At 48.5% G+C, this 14,814-nt stretch overlaps 1 protein-coding gene across 36 annotated transcripts in view; it reads left to right on the forward strand.

The window, feature by feature from the left end:
* Window positions 1-13,619, forward strand: part of Lrrfip1 (LRR binding FLII interacting protein 1) — a 120,781-nt gene extending 107,162 nt beyond the window's left edge. For 25 of the 36 annotated variants that reach the window (XM_021659547.2, XM_060368832.1, XM_060368830.1 and 22 more), the window contains one exon: window positions 1,193-4,112. In XM_021659547.2, coding sequence (XP_021515222.1) covers window positions 1,193-2,838 — 1,646 coding nt within the window. In that variant the 3' untranslated portion in view covers window positions 2,839-4,112. Of the gene's footprint in view, window positions 1-1,192; window positions 4,113-6,846; window positions 6,897-9,337; window positions 9,456-9,988; window positions 10,069-11,180; window positions 11,286-12,795 lie in introns of those variants that run through there. The other 11 variants (XM_021659569.2, XM_060368842.1, XM_060368840.1 and 8 more) reach the window with 1 other exon arrangement.
* The last annotated feature ends 1,195 nt before the right edge of the window (window positions 13,620-14,814 follow it).

Below are 14,814 nucleotides of genomic sequence, written 5' to 3' on the forward strand. Positions count from 1 at the left end.
CCAAAAACAAAGAGGTTTCATAGTGTCCACATGCCCCCAGGATGGCCCCACCGGGGACCAGTCCTGCTGTTCTTATCTCCATGCGTAGCTGACATAGCCCCGATAGTCATGTGACATGGTTGAAAGAAGAGCTGCTCCTTTGTCAGAGGCCCTAAGGGTCTTGATGCTGTATTCCATCAGGGAAGTGCTTGGGAACTTCCCAGGATGTTTATTTTAAATTTACCCATGTCTGATGTTTCTTTAACGGAAAGTTATTACATCAATAAACATAGGCTCTAGGCGAAAAACTTAAAAGGCGAAGTTAAGTTGCCTCTACACAGAGGCTGGCTATTTCCCAGATATTTATGCTAGGTGTTTTGTTTTGGTTTGGTTTTTACAAGGCTGGAGTCTGTGACTGTATTTCAAGGCAGAGGCTCTCTTTCCTGGGATTAGAGATCCCTGTGGAGACTACCCGGTTCCTAGAATGACAAGCTTTCACTTCCGTAAGATAATATCCATTAGGCAATTGGCTTGATAAAGCTTTTGACTGATCAGCTGAGCATTCGCCCGGATCTTCAGCTACGCCTTTAATTGGGTTATTTATGACCCACTTAAGGATGAGAGACCCTGTGTCTTGGAGGAGCACATTGTCTAAAGAAGGCGTGCCTGTTGGGGGTGTGAACTGCTCAACATACCTTGTAGGGCTTATTCCGAAAGCACCTTCCTGAGACAGCTCTCCGGCTGAGTCTTCTAACCTGAATGTTATTGTGAGGAAACGTGAAGGGCTGTTAAGGAATGAGATTCAGAGTGTCTGAGAGTGTGAGCATCCGGGATGTACGCTTAGAGTTAGGAGTGTGGAAGGAGGGCCTAGAGCCCGCTCTGGAGGCCTTCTTGTGGCTGGGTGCCTGATCCACAGCTCTTTCTGCCAGCTAAATCAGAGCCTCACCTTTAAAGGTCAGTTCCTACCAGATGGGAGCCAACATGCTGGCCTTGGAGGTGGTGGCAGTGGCCCTTTGCTTATCAAAAACAAGCAAATGTAATTGCTGCTTTGGCACACAAGGCCTGGCAAAGGTTTGTTTCCTGTGACTCTCTCTCTCTCTCTCTCTCTCTCAGAGAAAGTTGGGTGGTAATAAGGACATGTGTTTGCATTTTAATATATCTTACGTGCCCACAACATCATGGGGTCCCTTCAATTCTCTTAATGGTCTTTTAGGAAAAGCCAAAGAAGTGGAGGTGAAAAAGGAAAATGTGGGGAAAAGAGAAACCTCACAGAAATCTGAGCAAGAACAGCCCAAACCCAACACAGTAAAGGACTGTGTGGACACAGGGGTGTCACATCCTGGTGAGAATGCTGAGGACCAGAAACCCGCTGAAGACAGTGCCCTGTCCCCAGGACCACTAGCAGGGGCCAAATGTGAACAGCAGGCTCAGAGCCAAGATCAAGAGAACACTTCTTTCCTCAAAAACCCAGAGCAGATTGAATTACATGAGGTCGCACATGATGGTAGGACCAGAAACTCCCCCCAACAGTCCAACTGCCCGGGAGGTCTAGACAGTGAAATGTCAGGGCCTGCTGCCGTGGCTATCAAAAGCCAAAGTGAAAGCTCTGTGGGTAATCAGGATAAAGAAAAACAAGAGGATTTGAAAACAGATTTGGAAAAAGTGAGCTCCGAACCAGGCCCAGGCTACATTTTGGAGCAGACACCTGAAGTTGACAAGGAGAACGGTTCAGACTCAAGGGACACAGGTGGAAACCACACGGAGAATGTGGTACAGGCAGGAGAAGCTGCAGGTGGGGAGCAAGTGGGTCCAGTGGCCTCTGGCCCCTTGGAGCAGAGCGAAAGTTCAGTGAGTCATGATGGAAGATGTCTGGCTGATGGAGCAGGGCAGAGCTCAGAGAGAGAACATTCCCAAGAAATAGCTGAGCCAGAGGAGGCCCTTTGTCAGAGCCCACAGGCAGGGGGGGGAAACACTGTTACAGAGGTTGGGGACATAGAAGTAAGGGACGAGAAGCCCATCCAGGCAGAAGTCCAGGCCACGCCTGGGGCTCCCATAGTTCAGAGCAGCCAAAAGGGTGCAACAGGCCTAGGTAGCGCAGATGCCAAGCATGTACCACTTCTTGGGAAAGAACCCGACAAAGAAAAGAATGAGCAGCAGGCAGAGGCCGTGGATTCGCCACAGAAGAAGACTAAGAATAAGAAGAAGAAAAACAAGAAGAAGAAAGCCTCAGCTGCTGTGGAAACCCACAAAGATGCTAATGAAGAGTTAAATTGTCAGAGCACAGAAGTGGGGGACGTGGAGGAAGAACAGATCCAGTTCCCTGACAAGAAACAGGCGGCAGAAAACCCAGAACAGAAAATTGGAGCAGGAAGCAGTGAACGTGTCGATTGCCAAGAAGATCCTAAAAATCAGCTGAATGGAAAACAGAACCAAGAAAAGGAAGATGGCGTGAAAGCCCAGGCAGGGAAAGTGGCAGCCGACGGCGGCGCGTCGATGTCGGCTCAGCCACTAGGCACCAGAGCTGGTGAGGCAATCGAAGAACGTGTTACGGAAGATCCCGCTAATGGCCCCACAGATGTCTTGGATCCGAACAGTCCTCAGTGTGAAGATGGGGACATCTCCCAGATGGGAAAGAAAGCTCCCCCAAAAGATGCTGGTGACGCCTTTCAGATAGGAAGTGAAGAGGGGCATGTGCCGCCCCAACGTCCAGGCCAGACACCCGAAAATGCTGTCGACGGCCACAGCCTAGACAACAGTGACCCGTCAGGGGAGCTGGGGGGCTTCAGCTCAGAAAGTGGAGAGCAGGAAAGAGGGAAGGTCGGAAATGGCAGGAATAAGGAGGATTGCACCATGTCATGAGGAGGCAGAGGCAGGCGGCCGGCCACGGGGGACAGTGAGTTTCAGAGCAGGCCAAGGGCTTAGTAAGCTCCATCCTTCAGCTATCCGCTGTCAGAAACTCCATCCTTCGCTCCACTGCCGAAGCTCATGAGTGTTCCGGTTTCTGCGGCTACTTGAGTCAGTCAATCACCAAGTATCAACCACTTTAAGTTATAGGCTGTTACTTGTAGATTTATAGTTAAATCACCTAGACACCACTGTTGAGTTTCAGTTCTGGCTGAAAACATCCCATTTAGCATCAGGTGACACTGCGTAGCTGTCACATCTGCATTCCAGCCTGAAGGCAGCACTGAACGTTAGGCTGAGATGAATGTGGATCTTACCAAATGTGTCAGTGTCCGGTTGAATGACCAAACGGTGTTCCTAGATTTCTGCATGACGAGCAGTGAATATTCAAAGATTAAGATAGGCGTGTTTTCATATTTGATCTTAATGTGTACCTTATAGCCTGTACGGTAGTCTACCTAAAGGAGCTAGGTGGAGAAGTAGCATACGGGTCAGTGGGTGAGAGGACCCACCCCGCGGGTGGAGATTCATTACTGTGGGAACTCAGCTCCGGACCAGGAAACACAGGGAGACCGCGAGCTTTACCTCACATAAGTGCTTTATTTTGCACCAGTGCTCTTGGACCATTTTGCCAATGTACCCAAATGAATTTCTATCAGAGATCTTTATTTCACTTTATTTCAGGTGATGTACTGAATTTATTTTATATGAATATTTTATTTTTAGTCCTCTCTGTGGATGGCAAGTTGAAATTATATTTCCTACTTTAGGATTTAGGGAAAACAGTCATTATTTTTTTTTTAACTTGAAGGTTATCTTCCTGTCTGAATGTGTACTTACTATTAAAAAAAAAGACACAAAAGGCTGTTTGTTCTTATGTGAAGGACTCATTAGATTATAAGCCAACATTTTGTGTTTGATATAAATATTTTTATTTGTTGTTTCTCAATTTTTTCTTATTGGAAAGTTATTGTTTTATCTGTCTGAAGGAAGTATGTATTTTCTACACAAAGAAGCATTTAGAAAATAATTGTAAAGTTGAATTTAAAAGTGTTGGTAACTAAAATCAGAAGGGCGTGTACTGTGTGACTGCTGTTGCCATGTTATGGAATCATGTGAATTCACTGTTACAAGGTAGAGTGGACTGCAAAAATACCAAAACCTCGGTAAAATCTGAGGCAAACTGAAGTGTCATATAATTGAAATAAAAGCATTTTATAATTTCACAAGCCTGTGGCCCTGGTCTTTGAGGCCCTCGACTTCTGACTGTTTGAACAGTGCCCGCATGAAGTCACGCCTGGCTTTCAGCTCCCTTAGGGGTTCCAGGAGAACCAGTCCTCGGTGCTTTCATCCCACTGTTGAGACTGCCCTGGCACCGTGTGGGAGCCCAGGGAAGCCGAGAGAGCAGCCCCCAGCCCACCTGTCCTCTGTGAGCGTGCCCGTGCCCCCCTGAGGAAAGCCCTCCATTGGTGCTCTGCTAAAATGTGCCAGTGTGTAGCGCTGTTGTGGACGAGGATAAAAGTGGTGAGGAAACATCGTGTGTGCAACTTGCCCTGAGGAACAGGACAGGCCGGCTGCCGCATGCTCCCCTCCTGTGTCATGGAAACAGAATAGGGCACAGGCTGCACCCAGGGCTGTGCAGGGCGTGGAGACTGCAGTCCGTGGCTCCAGCTTTAGCCAAGACCCATTTATACTTGGATTCATCGTCTCCTCTCACTCAGGGCCTGGGAGGCTGCCTGCGGGGTTTTAGAGGGCTGCGGGTCTTGTGTTCTACTGGTTGCTCCCTTTCTAGGAGTTCACACTGTGCAGCAGGCCACGTGGTCTCTGTGCCAAGGGACACATGGTGGCCTGCCTCTGGAAGACAGGAGGGGTGTTTCCTGTGCTGGGGAGGTGGGGTGGTCGCACACAGACATTTTTCCGGGAAGAGGCACTTCATCCACCACCTTCGCCACCCACTGTCCCTGCCCACTCTCTTGCCCTTCACACATTTCTGGGCTATAAACGGCCAAGCACACCCCTTGGTGCTGTAACTAGAAAAGAGAAGCAGTTGAGCTATCCTTTTCCTCCTCTAGAAGGAGGCAGCCTCGGAGAGGTGGAACCCGACACCATAGGTTCTGTCAGAGACTGTCTGCATGGCCAGGGAAAGGCAGTGTGTTTACTCATCATCACATTTGGGCATACAGAAAGGGACAAGTCTCCCGGGCAGTGGGGAGGGGTAGCTGAAATCATCCCACGCAGGGCAAAGAGCACACTGCAGACATCTGCCCTGAGCAAACACTAGACCTGGGAAGGCTTCGTTTTGCCTTTGGAAGATGTCAGTCCCACCTTTTAGGGTTATGTATTGGGTTGGTTGGCCTTGAGTGACCCTAGGATGGAGTTTCTAAGATAACCAGACCTCAAGATGACCAAAGAAGTCAGGAGCTTGGCGAATTCTGGTATTTGTTTGGGTACTTCAGGAATTTTCTTGATGGCTCTAACTCTTTGTTTCCCATTTTGAGCCTCAAAACTGTATAGCAGAAAGTTTAACATAAAAACAAACAAACAAAACAGATTTTTTAGCCGGGCATGGTGGCACATGCCTTTGATAGAAGCACTCAGGCAGGCGGATCTCTGTGTGTGCAAAGCCAGCCTGGTCTACAAAGCAAGCCCAGGACAGCCAAGGCTACACAGGAAAACCCTGTCTCAACCCCTCCCCCCAAGATAACCAGATTTTTTTAAAAAGCTCTTTAATGATATAAAGATAACTTTAATAGCCAGTCAACTAATTTTAACACAAGTGTGTTACAGTAGAACACTAAAGGGTCAGGAAACCGTTAATTCTTGACAAGTAAGAGCTTAAAGGGTTTTGGGAAGGTGGTTATCAAATGCTGATGACTTGGATTAGGATGTGCCTGCATGATCTTGAAAGAAAACAAAGATGAGTTTTGTGTGTGTGGGTTTTCACACATGGCTCATCAAAGTTAATTATTTACTTTCTGGAGAATTCTGAAGCAGACAGTGTGGGAATAAGGTCACATTGGGAATGAGAGCTCTAGGCCAGGGTTCCACTGAGAGGTTCAAGTCTAGATCTGAAAAGTCCATGGAAAGCAGTGTCAGGGACACACCACGGCTGGGCTGTGAGCCCTTAGGAGTTAGGAGGGTCACCTACCCTTCACACTGGGCCTGCCCTTCATCTGAAAGAGAACGCAAGATGCCTGTCCAAGGGGAACCCTGGGCCTCGGACCCCTTAGAGCAGATAAACTGCCGCTGGCAACATTGTCTGCCTAGCTATCCAGCATCCCTGACCTGATTTTGCCTTTGAAATGAGAATCCTCATTCAGCCTCGGTTCTCCCTGTAGATCAGAGAGTTATTTAGTATTGTTCTGGGGAGATCTGGAGAACTGACTGCCCAACACGCACACACTCACTCTGCTAAGCCACCTCCTGGGGGTGGGAGGAATTACAGGAACCAGAGCCATTACTGTGGTTTTCTTCCAAAAAATAAAATAAAAAGACCAGCATGTTATAATGGGCTTAGTGGACCTGTCATTGGCGTGTGGTTAGTAAACAGTTAAAACTTCCTGTGCGAGAAGTGAGCAAGACAAGTAGGTGTGGAGTATAAACTTGGAAAGAGCTCTCCCTGAAACTTTGTGCTCATGAACGGCAGCGTTGCACATTGCTAAACCGTGAAGCCTGTGAGATCTTGTGTTACAGCGTGTTTCCCTAGCGTTCTTGCATGCTAGCCTAAGTAGAAGATTAGCCTGTTTGCATGAGCCGGAGGCTGCCCGAGGAGAAGCATGTCGGGAGGCTGGCACCGCCCCTTGGCTGAGTTCCTCCCCGTCCTGTCTGTGGCCTCATTCATCGTGGTACGTGTTTAACTACCTTCATCACTCATTCCACTAACCGATCTGTATGTTATTCTGTTAGCGATATGCCGAAAGGGCAGGACTCAGATTCACCTGTTTGTCTTTCTGATTTCTTCAGATGTCAGGTTGAAAAAGCTCATCGATGAACGGGAATGCTTGTTGGAACAGGTAACCATCTTTCTACTACCTTACAACCTTTTGAGTAGGTACCTAGAACCACACGCCTCTTCAGGCCTTCCTTCTTGCTCACTTTGGAAACCCCTACACGCATGTGTCTGAGAGCAGTGCTGGCTTAATGATTTGGTCCAAGTAGAACATGACTGTCACACATGCTGTAGGGAGGACTCGAAGCCAGAGGGTAGCATTTGGTACATTCAACATGAATTGCCGCCTCAGATGCTGCTGTGGAGGGTGGAGATCTGCCAGTGAGAGACAGGAAGTGACTGTGTCCTTCCACTTGTCCCTGCATGTGGATTTTGGGAACTCTGAATCTCATGCCCTTTCCAGCAGGCGTTTCTTTGAATAACTGGTCAAACTTGGCTTTAATTATATTTTTTCTTTATTCTTGAGAGTTGCATACGTGTATGCAAGGAAATTTGATCATATCCACCTCCATTTCCTTCCTTCAAACTCCACCCATGACCCCCCCCCCAACATGTCCCCTCTGAACCTCTTCCTTTCCATGCCCCACTGATGCACTAAAGCCAGTTAGTGGCCACCATTGTGTGCGTGAATGTGAGGCCATCTGCTGGAGGGCAGGAAACCTAGCAGTGGGACAGCCTGGAAGAGAACAGTTCTCCCCCAGAAGCTAGGTTCTCCCCCAGAAGCTATCAAGTACCAATAGCTCCTCACTAAGGGTCGGGGCCTAGAGGGCACCCCAGCCTATGCTGAGATTCTGACCACAGGTCTTGTGCAGGTAACATGGCTGCTCTGAGTTCATGGCTGCAACAGCTAGCTCATGTCCAGAAGACAGCATTGTCATGACACTCTCCCCCTAGAGTTCTTCTCTTAGATTCTTCCCGCCTCCTCTCTGTGAACTTCCCTGTGCTCTAGGGGCGGGGGGGGGGGGGAGATTATAAGAATGTCCCATTTAGAGCTGAGCACTCTTATCCTCTTATCCTCAGCACTCTGACCAATTGTGAGTCTCTGCATTAACCTCTGCCTACTGCAAAGAGGTGCTTCCCTGACCAAGGTTGAGCATAGCTGAGGACTATAAGTATAAAATGAACACTTAGAAGGCAACATTGATTAAACCAGGACCTATCTTTGTCCCTCTCTCTGACTTCAGGATATGCAGAAGGGCTCTGTTTCATCTTTCTTGCCTGCAGAATAGTTAAAAATTATTCCTTGGCCGCTTTCCAGTTTCCAAGGGAACCAGTTCCTCCGGCTTTCCCTGTAGCCACAGGGGTTTACTCACTTTTTACCGTCCTGTTTGCCTTTCGGAACTGATTAAACTCAAGAAGAGAGTCCCGGAACCCCGGAGGGTTCCATGCTTACTTAAAAACAGGTGCCTTCTGCAGAGTCAGCACCTGATTCCTTAAAAGCAGCATGCACTGAGGCTGTGTTTAAATAGGGTGTGGGGGTGTGCAGGAAAGCAATTAGGCACCAGAAGACCTGTGCTCTAGCTGTCAGCCACTCTTCTGACCCTGTTTGCATGTCCATCTCTGAGACAAGAGTCCTGTAAAGTCCCCTCCACAAAGGCTGGCCAGTGCCTCCGGGCCAGCATGCAGCTTGATAAGGTTTTGTGCAGAAGCGCAGTTTTGTTGGGGACTTTCATTCCCATATTCCTGCACCCAGGGGCCTTAAGGAGCCTCTTTTCTATCTTTGTGAATAAGCAAAGGTTGGTATCATGAAGAGTTGCCAACTCTTAGATCACCATTCCAAGTAGCATGTGTGTGTGTGCAATCTACTCCTAAGTCCCAGAAGAATTTCAGCCTTAGAAATTACTGTTCACAGAGCTGCGGAGATAGCTCAATCACTAAAGGGCTTGTAGAACAAGCACAAGGACCTGAGTTCAGATCCCCAGCACCCATGGAAAAGCTGGATGTGGTGAAATGGACCTGTAATCCCAGGGGTGGGGAGACAGATGAATCCTTGGAGTTGACTGACCAGCCAGCCTCCCTGAGTGGATAAGCTAGGTTCAGTGAAGGACCCTATCTCAAAAACAAAACAAAAAACAAAAACCTAAAAGAAAGGAAAAAACATGGTGGAGCATAAGACAGTGTTAACCTCTGGCCTCCATATGCACACACGTACATACACAAATGCTCACACAAACATATGTACAATGTACACAAAACTTGCTGTCCTCTAACATTCGTGCCTGAAGTTGTAAAGTCTACTCCCTTTGAGGTGAGCACTGGTCCTCAGAAGCTTATTTGGATTGGTCTTTATCAAACAGGGTCCCGCTGGCAGATGGAGCACAGGCTAGCCTGTGACCTTCCATGAACGTCTGCATGCTCCTGTGACCCCTGCCTCTAGCAGCCTGGGCTCATGCTAACAGCAAGGCAGTAGCCTGTTGTATTCTGGGTATGATGGGCTCTAAATTCAGCTTTGCAGTTTCCTTTAGAAAAACAGAAGTGAATGTGTCTTGCTGGTGGTGTTTTCAGATTAAGAAGCTCAAAGGGCAGCTGGAGGGAAGACAGAAGAACAGCAAGCTGGAGCTTCTGCGATCAGAGGACGGCGTCGTGGAGAATGGGGCCGACATGCATGTCATGGATCTGCAAAGTAAACGTTGATCCCTGGGTGGGAGCGTGTGCTTTTGTGTGGTAAAGGATGCCAGGCAGTCCCTCCCATCCCCTGAAAGCTCCTGGGTTCCACAGCACAAAGACCTCTTCTGTGGGTAACACAAGGTGGGCAGAGGGCGTAGTGAGCCTGTGGATGAAGCGGGTGTCCCAGAATGCACAGGTGGGCGTGGATGGAAGCGCATTTGCTTTGCTTCCTGTCATAGCACTTTCTCTGCTAGTCAACTAAAGTGGGCTTGTGGGTACTCAGCCCTTCTTCTACATCTCCTTTCCCATGTCTGTGGGGGTGAGGGTGGGGTTCCGTCTAACCTTGGGTCCCCTTCCTACACATAAGAGGTGTGGGCATGTTCCCAGCCAAGGCTCATGCCTTGTCTGAGGGCATGCCTTGTCTGATGCTGTGGAGAGTGGGATTAGAAAGTGAGGATGTGTGAGGTGATTATAGATGAGCTGATTCCCAGGAACGGAATGTTCTAGAGCCTGAGAACTTAACCCGTGTTCCTTTTTTGTCACCTTTAGGAGATGCCAACAGACAGATCAGCGACCTCAAATTTAAACTTGCAAAATCTGAGCAAGAGATAACTGCCTTAGAACAAAATGTATGTGTGACTCTCCACAGCCTGGGCAGTCTATAGCTGGGTGGCTGACAGAGTCTGAAAGGCTGAGGGCCAAAAGCAATAGAGCAGTGCTGTGTTTAGGTAGCAGTGGTGCTCTGCCTTCCCAGTGCTGACTCCTTAATACAGTTCCTCATGTTGAGGTGACCCCCAACCATAAAATTATTTTCATTGCTTCTTCATAACTGTCATTTTGCTACTGTTATGAATCATAATGTAGGGTCTAGAGAGATGGTTCAGTGGTTAAGCTCATTGTCTGCTCTTCCAGGGGTCCTGAGTTCAATTCCCAGCACCCAAATGGTGGCTCACAACCATCTCTACTGGCACTGGATGCCCTCTTCTGGCATGCAGGTGTACATGCAGATAGAGCACGCAAATAAATCTTTTCTTTTTTTAAAGTCATAATGTAACCGTCTGATGTGTAAATCTGGTGTGTAGCCCCTGTGAAAGTGTGGGTCGTTCAACACCCCCCAGGGGTCATGACCCGTGGGTAGAAACCTTCTTCAGTAGACTGAGGTTCTAGGGAGGGAGACGAACTTGAGTTCAGCTGCACAGCTCCTATGTGAAAAGTCACGTGTCACCCAGCATGTCTGTATTCCTTGCCTGGACGGTAGGGACAGAAGGCTCCTTAGGGTTTGCTGCCCAGCCAGGCTAATGGATACTTGAGGTCCAGGTATAGTGAGGGACCTTATCTCAGATATAAGGTGGGAGAGCAAATGAGGAGGATGCCCGACGTCACCCTCTGGCCTTCAAGCACACACACAGGGCCTGAGGATGTGGATTAAGGCAGCAAGTCTCCTGAGGCATTGATTTATTTAGTCGTTTTGCAAGCACTTTCAAGTCCCACAGGGGGTGATAAAAGCAAAGAGAGAGCCGCCCTTCAGACTGTTGTCTGGATGGGGTCACGTAGAAATCCTACCAGACAGCTTGGTTGGCTAGAACCCGAGTAACATCCAAAGTGCCACACTCTTATTCTTCTTCATCCAGCGTATTTTCAGTTTCGTTAAATCACATCCTTTGATCACAAATACAGTTAAGCAAACTGCAACATAAAATGGTGGACGAATTTGTGTCAGTGGCTTCTCCCTACCTTTCAGGTAATAAGGTTAGAGAGCCAAGTAACACGCTATAGATCAGCGGCTGAAAATGCAGAAAAAATAGAAGATGAACTAAAGGCAGAAAAACGGAAACTCCAAAGAGAGGTAAACTTCTGGGCCTTTTCTAGAGAACAAATGGGCCATGAGTGTCCCTTGGGATCAGTAGAGAAAGGGTTGGCCAGGTCTGGGCCATTCATTACTCACTCAGCCTGGCCACCTTAGAATGCTTCCAAAGGCATCACGGCACAGCCAGCTGGGACCCCTTTGAGCATGTGCTGCAGGAGTCACCCATCAGCATCAAGTCACTATGAGAAAAAGGAGCAGCCAGCCTCTTAATCCCTGCGTACCTGGTGTTTCGAAGGGCACCTAGGAGAGGTGGGTGGGGTGGAGGCCAGCGTTATGCTGGGTGGTTTGAGGCCACCTGCCAGGCTTCTGCTCCTGCTGTGAAAACTGAACGATTCAATCTCCTGAAGACGCTTGGCCAAGATGCCCACTTGGAAAATACAGCATCTGCTGGGCGTGTCGCTGCGTGCAGAGTGTGGTCACCATTAGTGACTGAATCCTTTCTTTCAATATTGCAGTCCAATTTTCTGTCTTCCATCCTCGACAGCTGACATGTGTTCAGTCTTTGACACTGCTCCCGACTCCTTCCCCCTCCTGAAAGCACCCACACACGGTCTCTCCCCGTACAGGTTTAGTGTTTTGTGAGGTTACATTTGACTGAGTGCCAGAGGAACACCCCAGGTCTGAGGGGGGAGGCAGGAGGTGGAAGGTGGAGTCTTGTCCTCCAATCCCAGCCACCTGCATGGCGGCTGCAGTGGAGAGCAGAGCCCACCAACCCATAGCTACACTAGTGCTCCCCCGTCAGGGCCAGCCCTCTGCCCCACTGCCTGCTAGCCTAGAAGCAACCTGCTCATGGGGCTGCCTGTATGGTACCCAGACCCTCTGCCCCTGGCTCTCGGCCGGGACTGTTTTGGGGTCTGACCTTCAAGCTTTAATTTCCAGCGGCAGAAACCGAAATGTTGGTCACGGTTCCCCCAACACGGAGAGTGACCTTCTCCAGCGGTCCAGGCTCTGCTCCATTGTCGGCTCGCTACAATCTCCATTTCTCAGCCCATCAAGACGCACACTTAGACACTTCGGCAGTGCAGGTCTGGAATGTAGCTACAAGAGAGGAGCATCTTCTAGTAAGATGCCAGAACCACGAGCCATGTATTCAGTTAAGAAACATATTATGGGATGGAGGGCCAGCTCCGTGGTTAAGACACTTGCTGCTCTTACAGAGGACCTAGGTTCAGTTCCCTGCACCCCACATGACAGCTCACAAACATAAATAACTCCTCCTCGGCGATTCTGATGCTATTTTCTGGCCTTCTTGGGTGCCAGCATGCACAGACATAAACATATAAATAAAAGAGTACTGACTTTCATAAGTAAACATGTGACCAAATATGTTGAAAAAGAAGAGCATGCGTGCTCGCATACAGTTTTTAGGATTTCAGTGTGGCTTGGCTGTGGTAGTGCTTTCTCGTAGGGTTGGGCTCTTGGCCATGCAAAACCTTGCCATACTGGGGGGAAGCAAGGTCCCCAAGCTCACTGCCTTTTCTTCTTCCAGCTTCGCTCCGCACTGGACAAAACAGAAGAGCTTGAGGTGAGCAACGGCCACCTAGTGAAGCGACTGGAAAAGATGAAAGCCAACCGCAGCGCACTCTTGTCCCAGCAGTAGACCAAGCTCTCTGGGGCCACAGGAGCCTAGCGTGGTTTCGAGGACTTTTATCTGTACTGTCAGGAGCGCTGCATCTTTCTCTGCCTCTGAGGGGAAAAGTGCTTCCATGCGAGGGTCAACTGTGGAGCCCAGCAATGTCAGACGCCTCTCTCTGCCGACCCTTGCCCCAGCCGGGCTAATGCTCACAGCCTGCAGGTTTCTTCGTAAGCACAATGGGTCTCATGAGCGCTCTGGACTTGACGCACAGGGCCCTCTTAATGCCACCCACAGGGGTGATTGATGTCAAGGTCAAGGAGGGACTTGATTTTCTTTTGTGTCTTGCTGAAGGTTAAGGGAAAACGTTACAGTGTTGGGGAATACCGTGGTGGAACCTACAGCCAGACTGACTCCAGTATGTCTCTTCGTCTCTGCTTCCCTACTCAAAACACTGTGGAACCACAAGCCATTACCAAGCAAAACTCCGCTGCTGGAGACGAGGCAATGGTCTAGACATGAAGTGACCTTAAGAAGACTCTTTCCAGGCAACAAATGAAGCTTTTCTAAGGGACTTTTGCATCGGTTCAGTTATAAGAGTACTTTTCCCAGGGTCATTAGGCGGTAGCTTCACCGAAAACAACAGCTTTTCATTTGCATTATTTAATCCTTCTATTTGGAATTGAAGTTGTTAACTTCTTTTAAAGAATGTACTGCTAGAAAAATTTTAAAAAACGAAATGTTAGAGCTGTGTGGGTTTTTTTTAAGATTTATTTATTTCTATGTGCATGAATGTTTGCCTACATGTATGTATGTGCACCACATGTGTGCAGCGCCAGGAAAGGGTGTTGGACCCCCAGGACTAGATCTACAGATGGTTGTGAGTCTCCAGGCCCTGTAGCTAGTGCTCTTAACCACCAAGCCATCTCTGCAAGCCCACAAAGCCAGGTGGTTTCAGTTTTTCCCACTGAGAAAGATTATTACTTGATGTCATCTTTGTTGTGTATATTAGGAATTATCTTTTCATTTTGAGTTTTTTCTTCAGTTGGTGTGTGTGCCACAACGTAAGTGTGAGGACAGAGGCCACCATGAAAGTCAGTTCTCTCTCTCTCTACCGTGTGGATCCTGGGCGTTACGATCAATGTCACCAGGCATTGGTGGCAGCACCTTCACGTGCTGAGCCATCTCACTGGCCCCATCTTTTTAAGGATATCACATGAATTAGTTTTTTGGTTTTTTGGTTTTTGTTTTCCTTTCTCTGTTTTTTACAGCAGATTCAGGTCACTGAAGAGGTAAGAAAGGTGGAATCAACTGCAGGGCCACAGGAGACAAGCTCAGAGCAAGTTGACTACTTGCTGATTTCCGGTTACCCTTCGTATATGCCATGTTTCAAATGGGGCTAGTGAAGCAGGCCAGCCTCTGACTGTGATTACAAGTGTGAACTGAAATGGCCACATCAATTGATGCTGGGTAGGGCATGAGTTCAGGGAGTGATGAAAACACTAGTCAAAGTGCTAGAAGTCATGGGGCCCTGTGCCCAGGCCTGTGTAGACCAAGTAGATGAAGCAGTGTTTTACTCGCTCCCAAATAATCTCTTACTTCCATGTGCCATCTATTCACAGAGGACAAGCACTAAGGAGCAATCTGTGGTTTCAACAGGAGAGCAGTTTCCTTGGAGGAAGGTATACTGGGGGGCCTCAGTGAGGGAGGTGAGAAGGAAAGAAACCAGGTGGAACCAGAAGTGTTAAAGATATACTGGCAGTGGGGACCCAAGGATTGTTACATAGTCACCCGGCACAACAAACCTCACACACAGATTTATTGGGAGGGGGAAAACTCAGGACGCATGGGAGAAGTCAACAGAAGACGGCGTTTATATGGGGTTTCTTGAGGGTGGCGCTTTCCAGGGTGGGAATTGGTGGGATTCCAAAGTCC

This window comes from Meriones unguiculatus, chromosome 15 (genome assembly GCF_030254825.1).
Source record: "Meriones unguiculatus strain TT.TT164.6M chromosome 15, Bangor_MerUng_6.1, whole genome shotgun sequence".
In the NCBI taxonomy this organism is placed as follows: Eukaryota; Metazoa; Chordata; class Mammalia; order Rodentia; family Muridae; genus Meriones; species Meriones unguiculatus.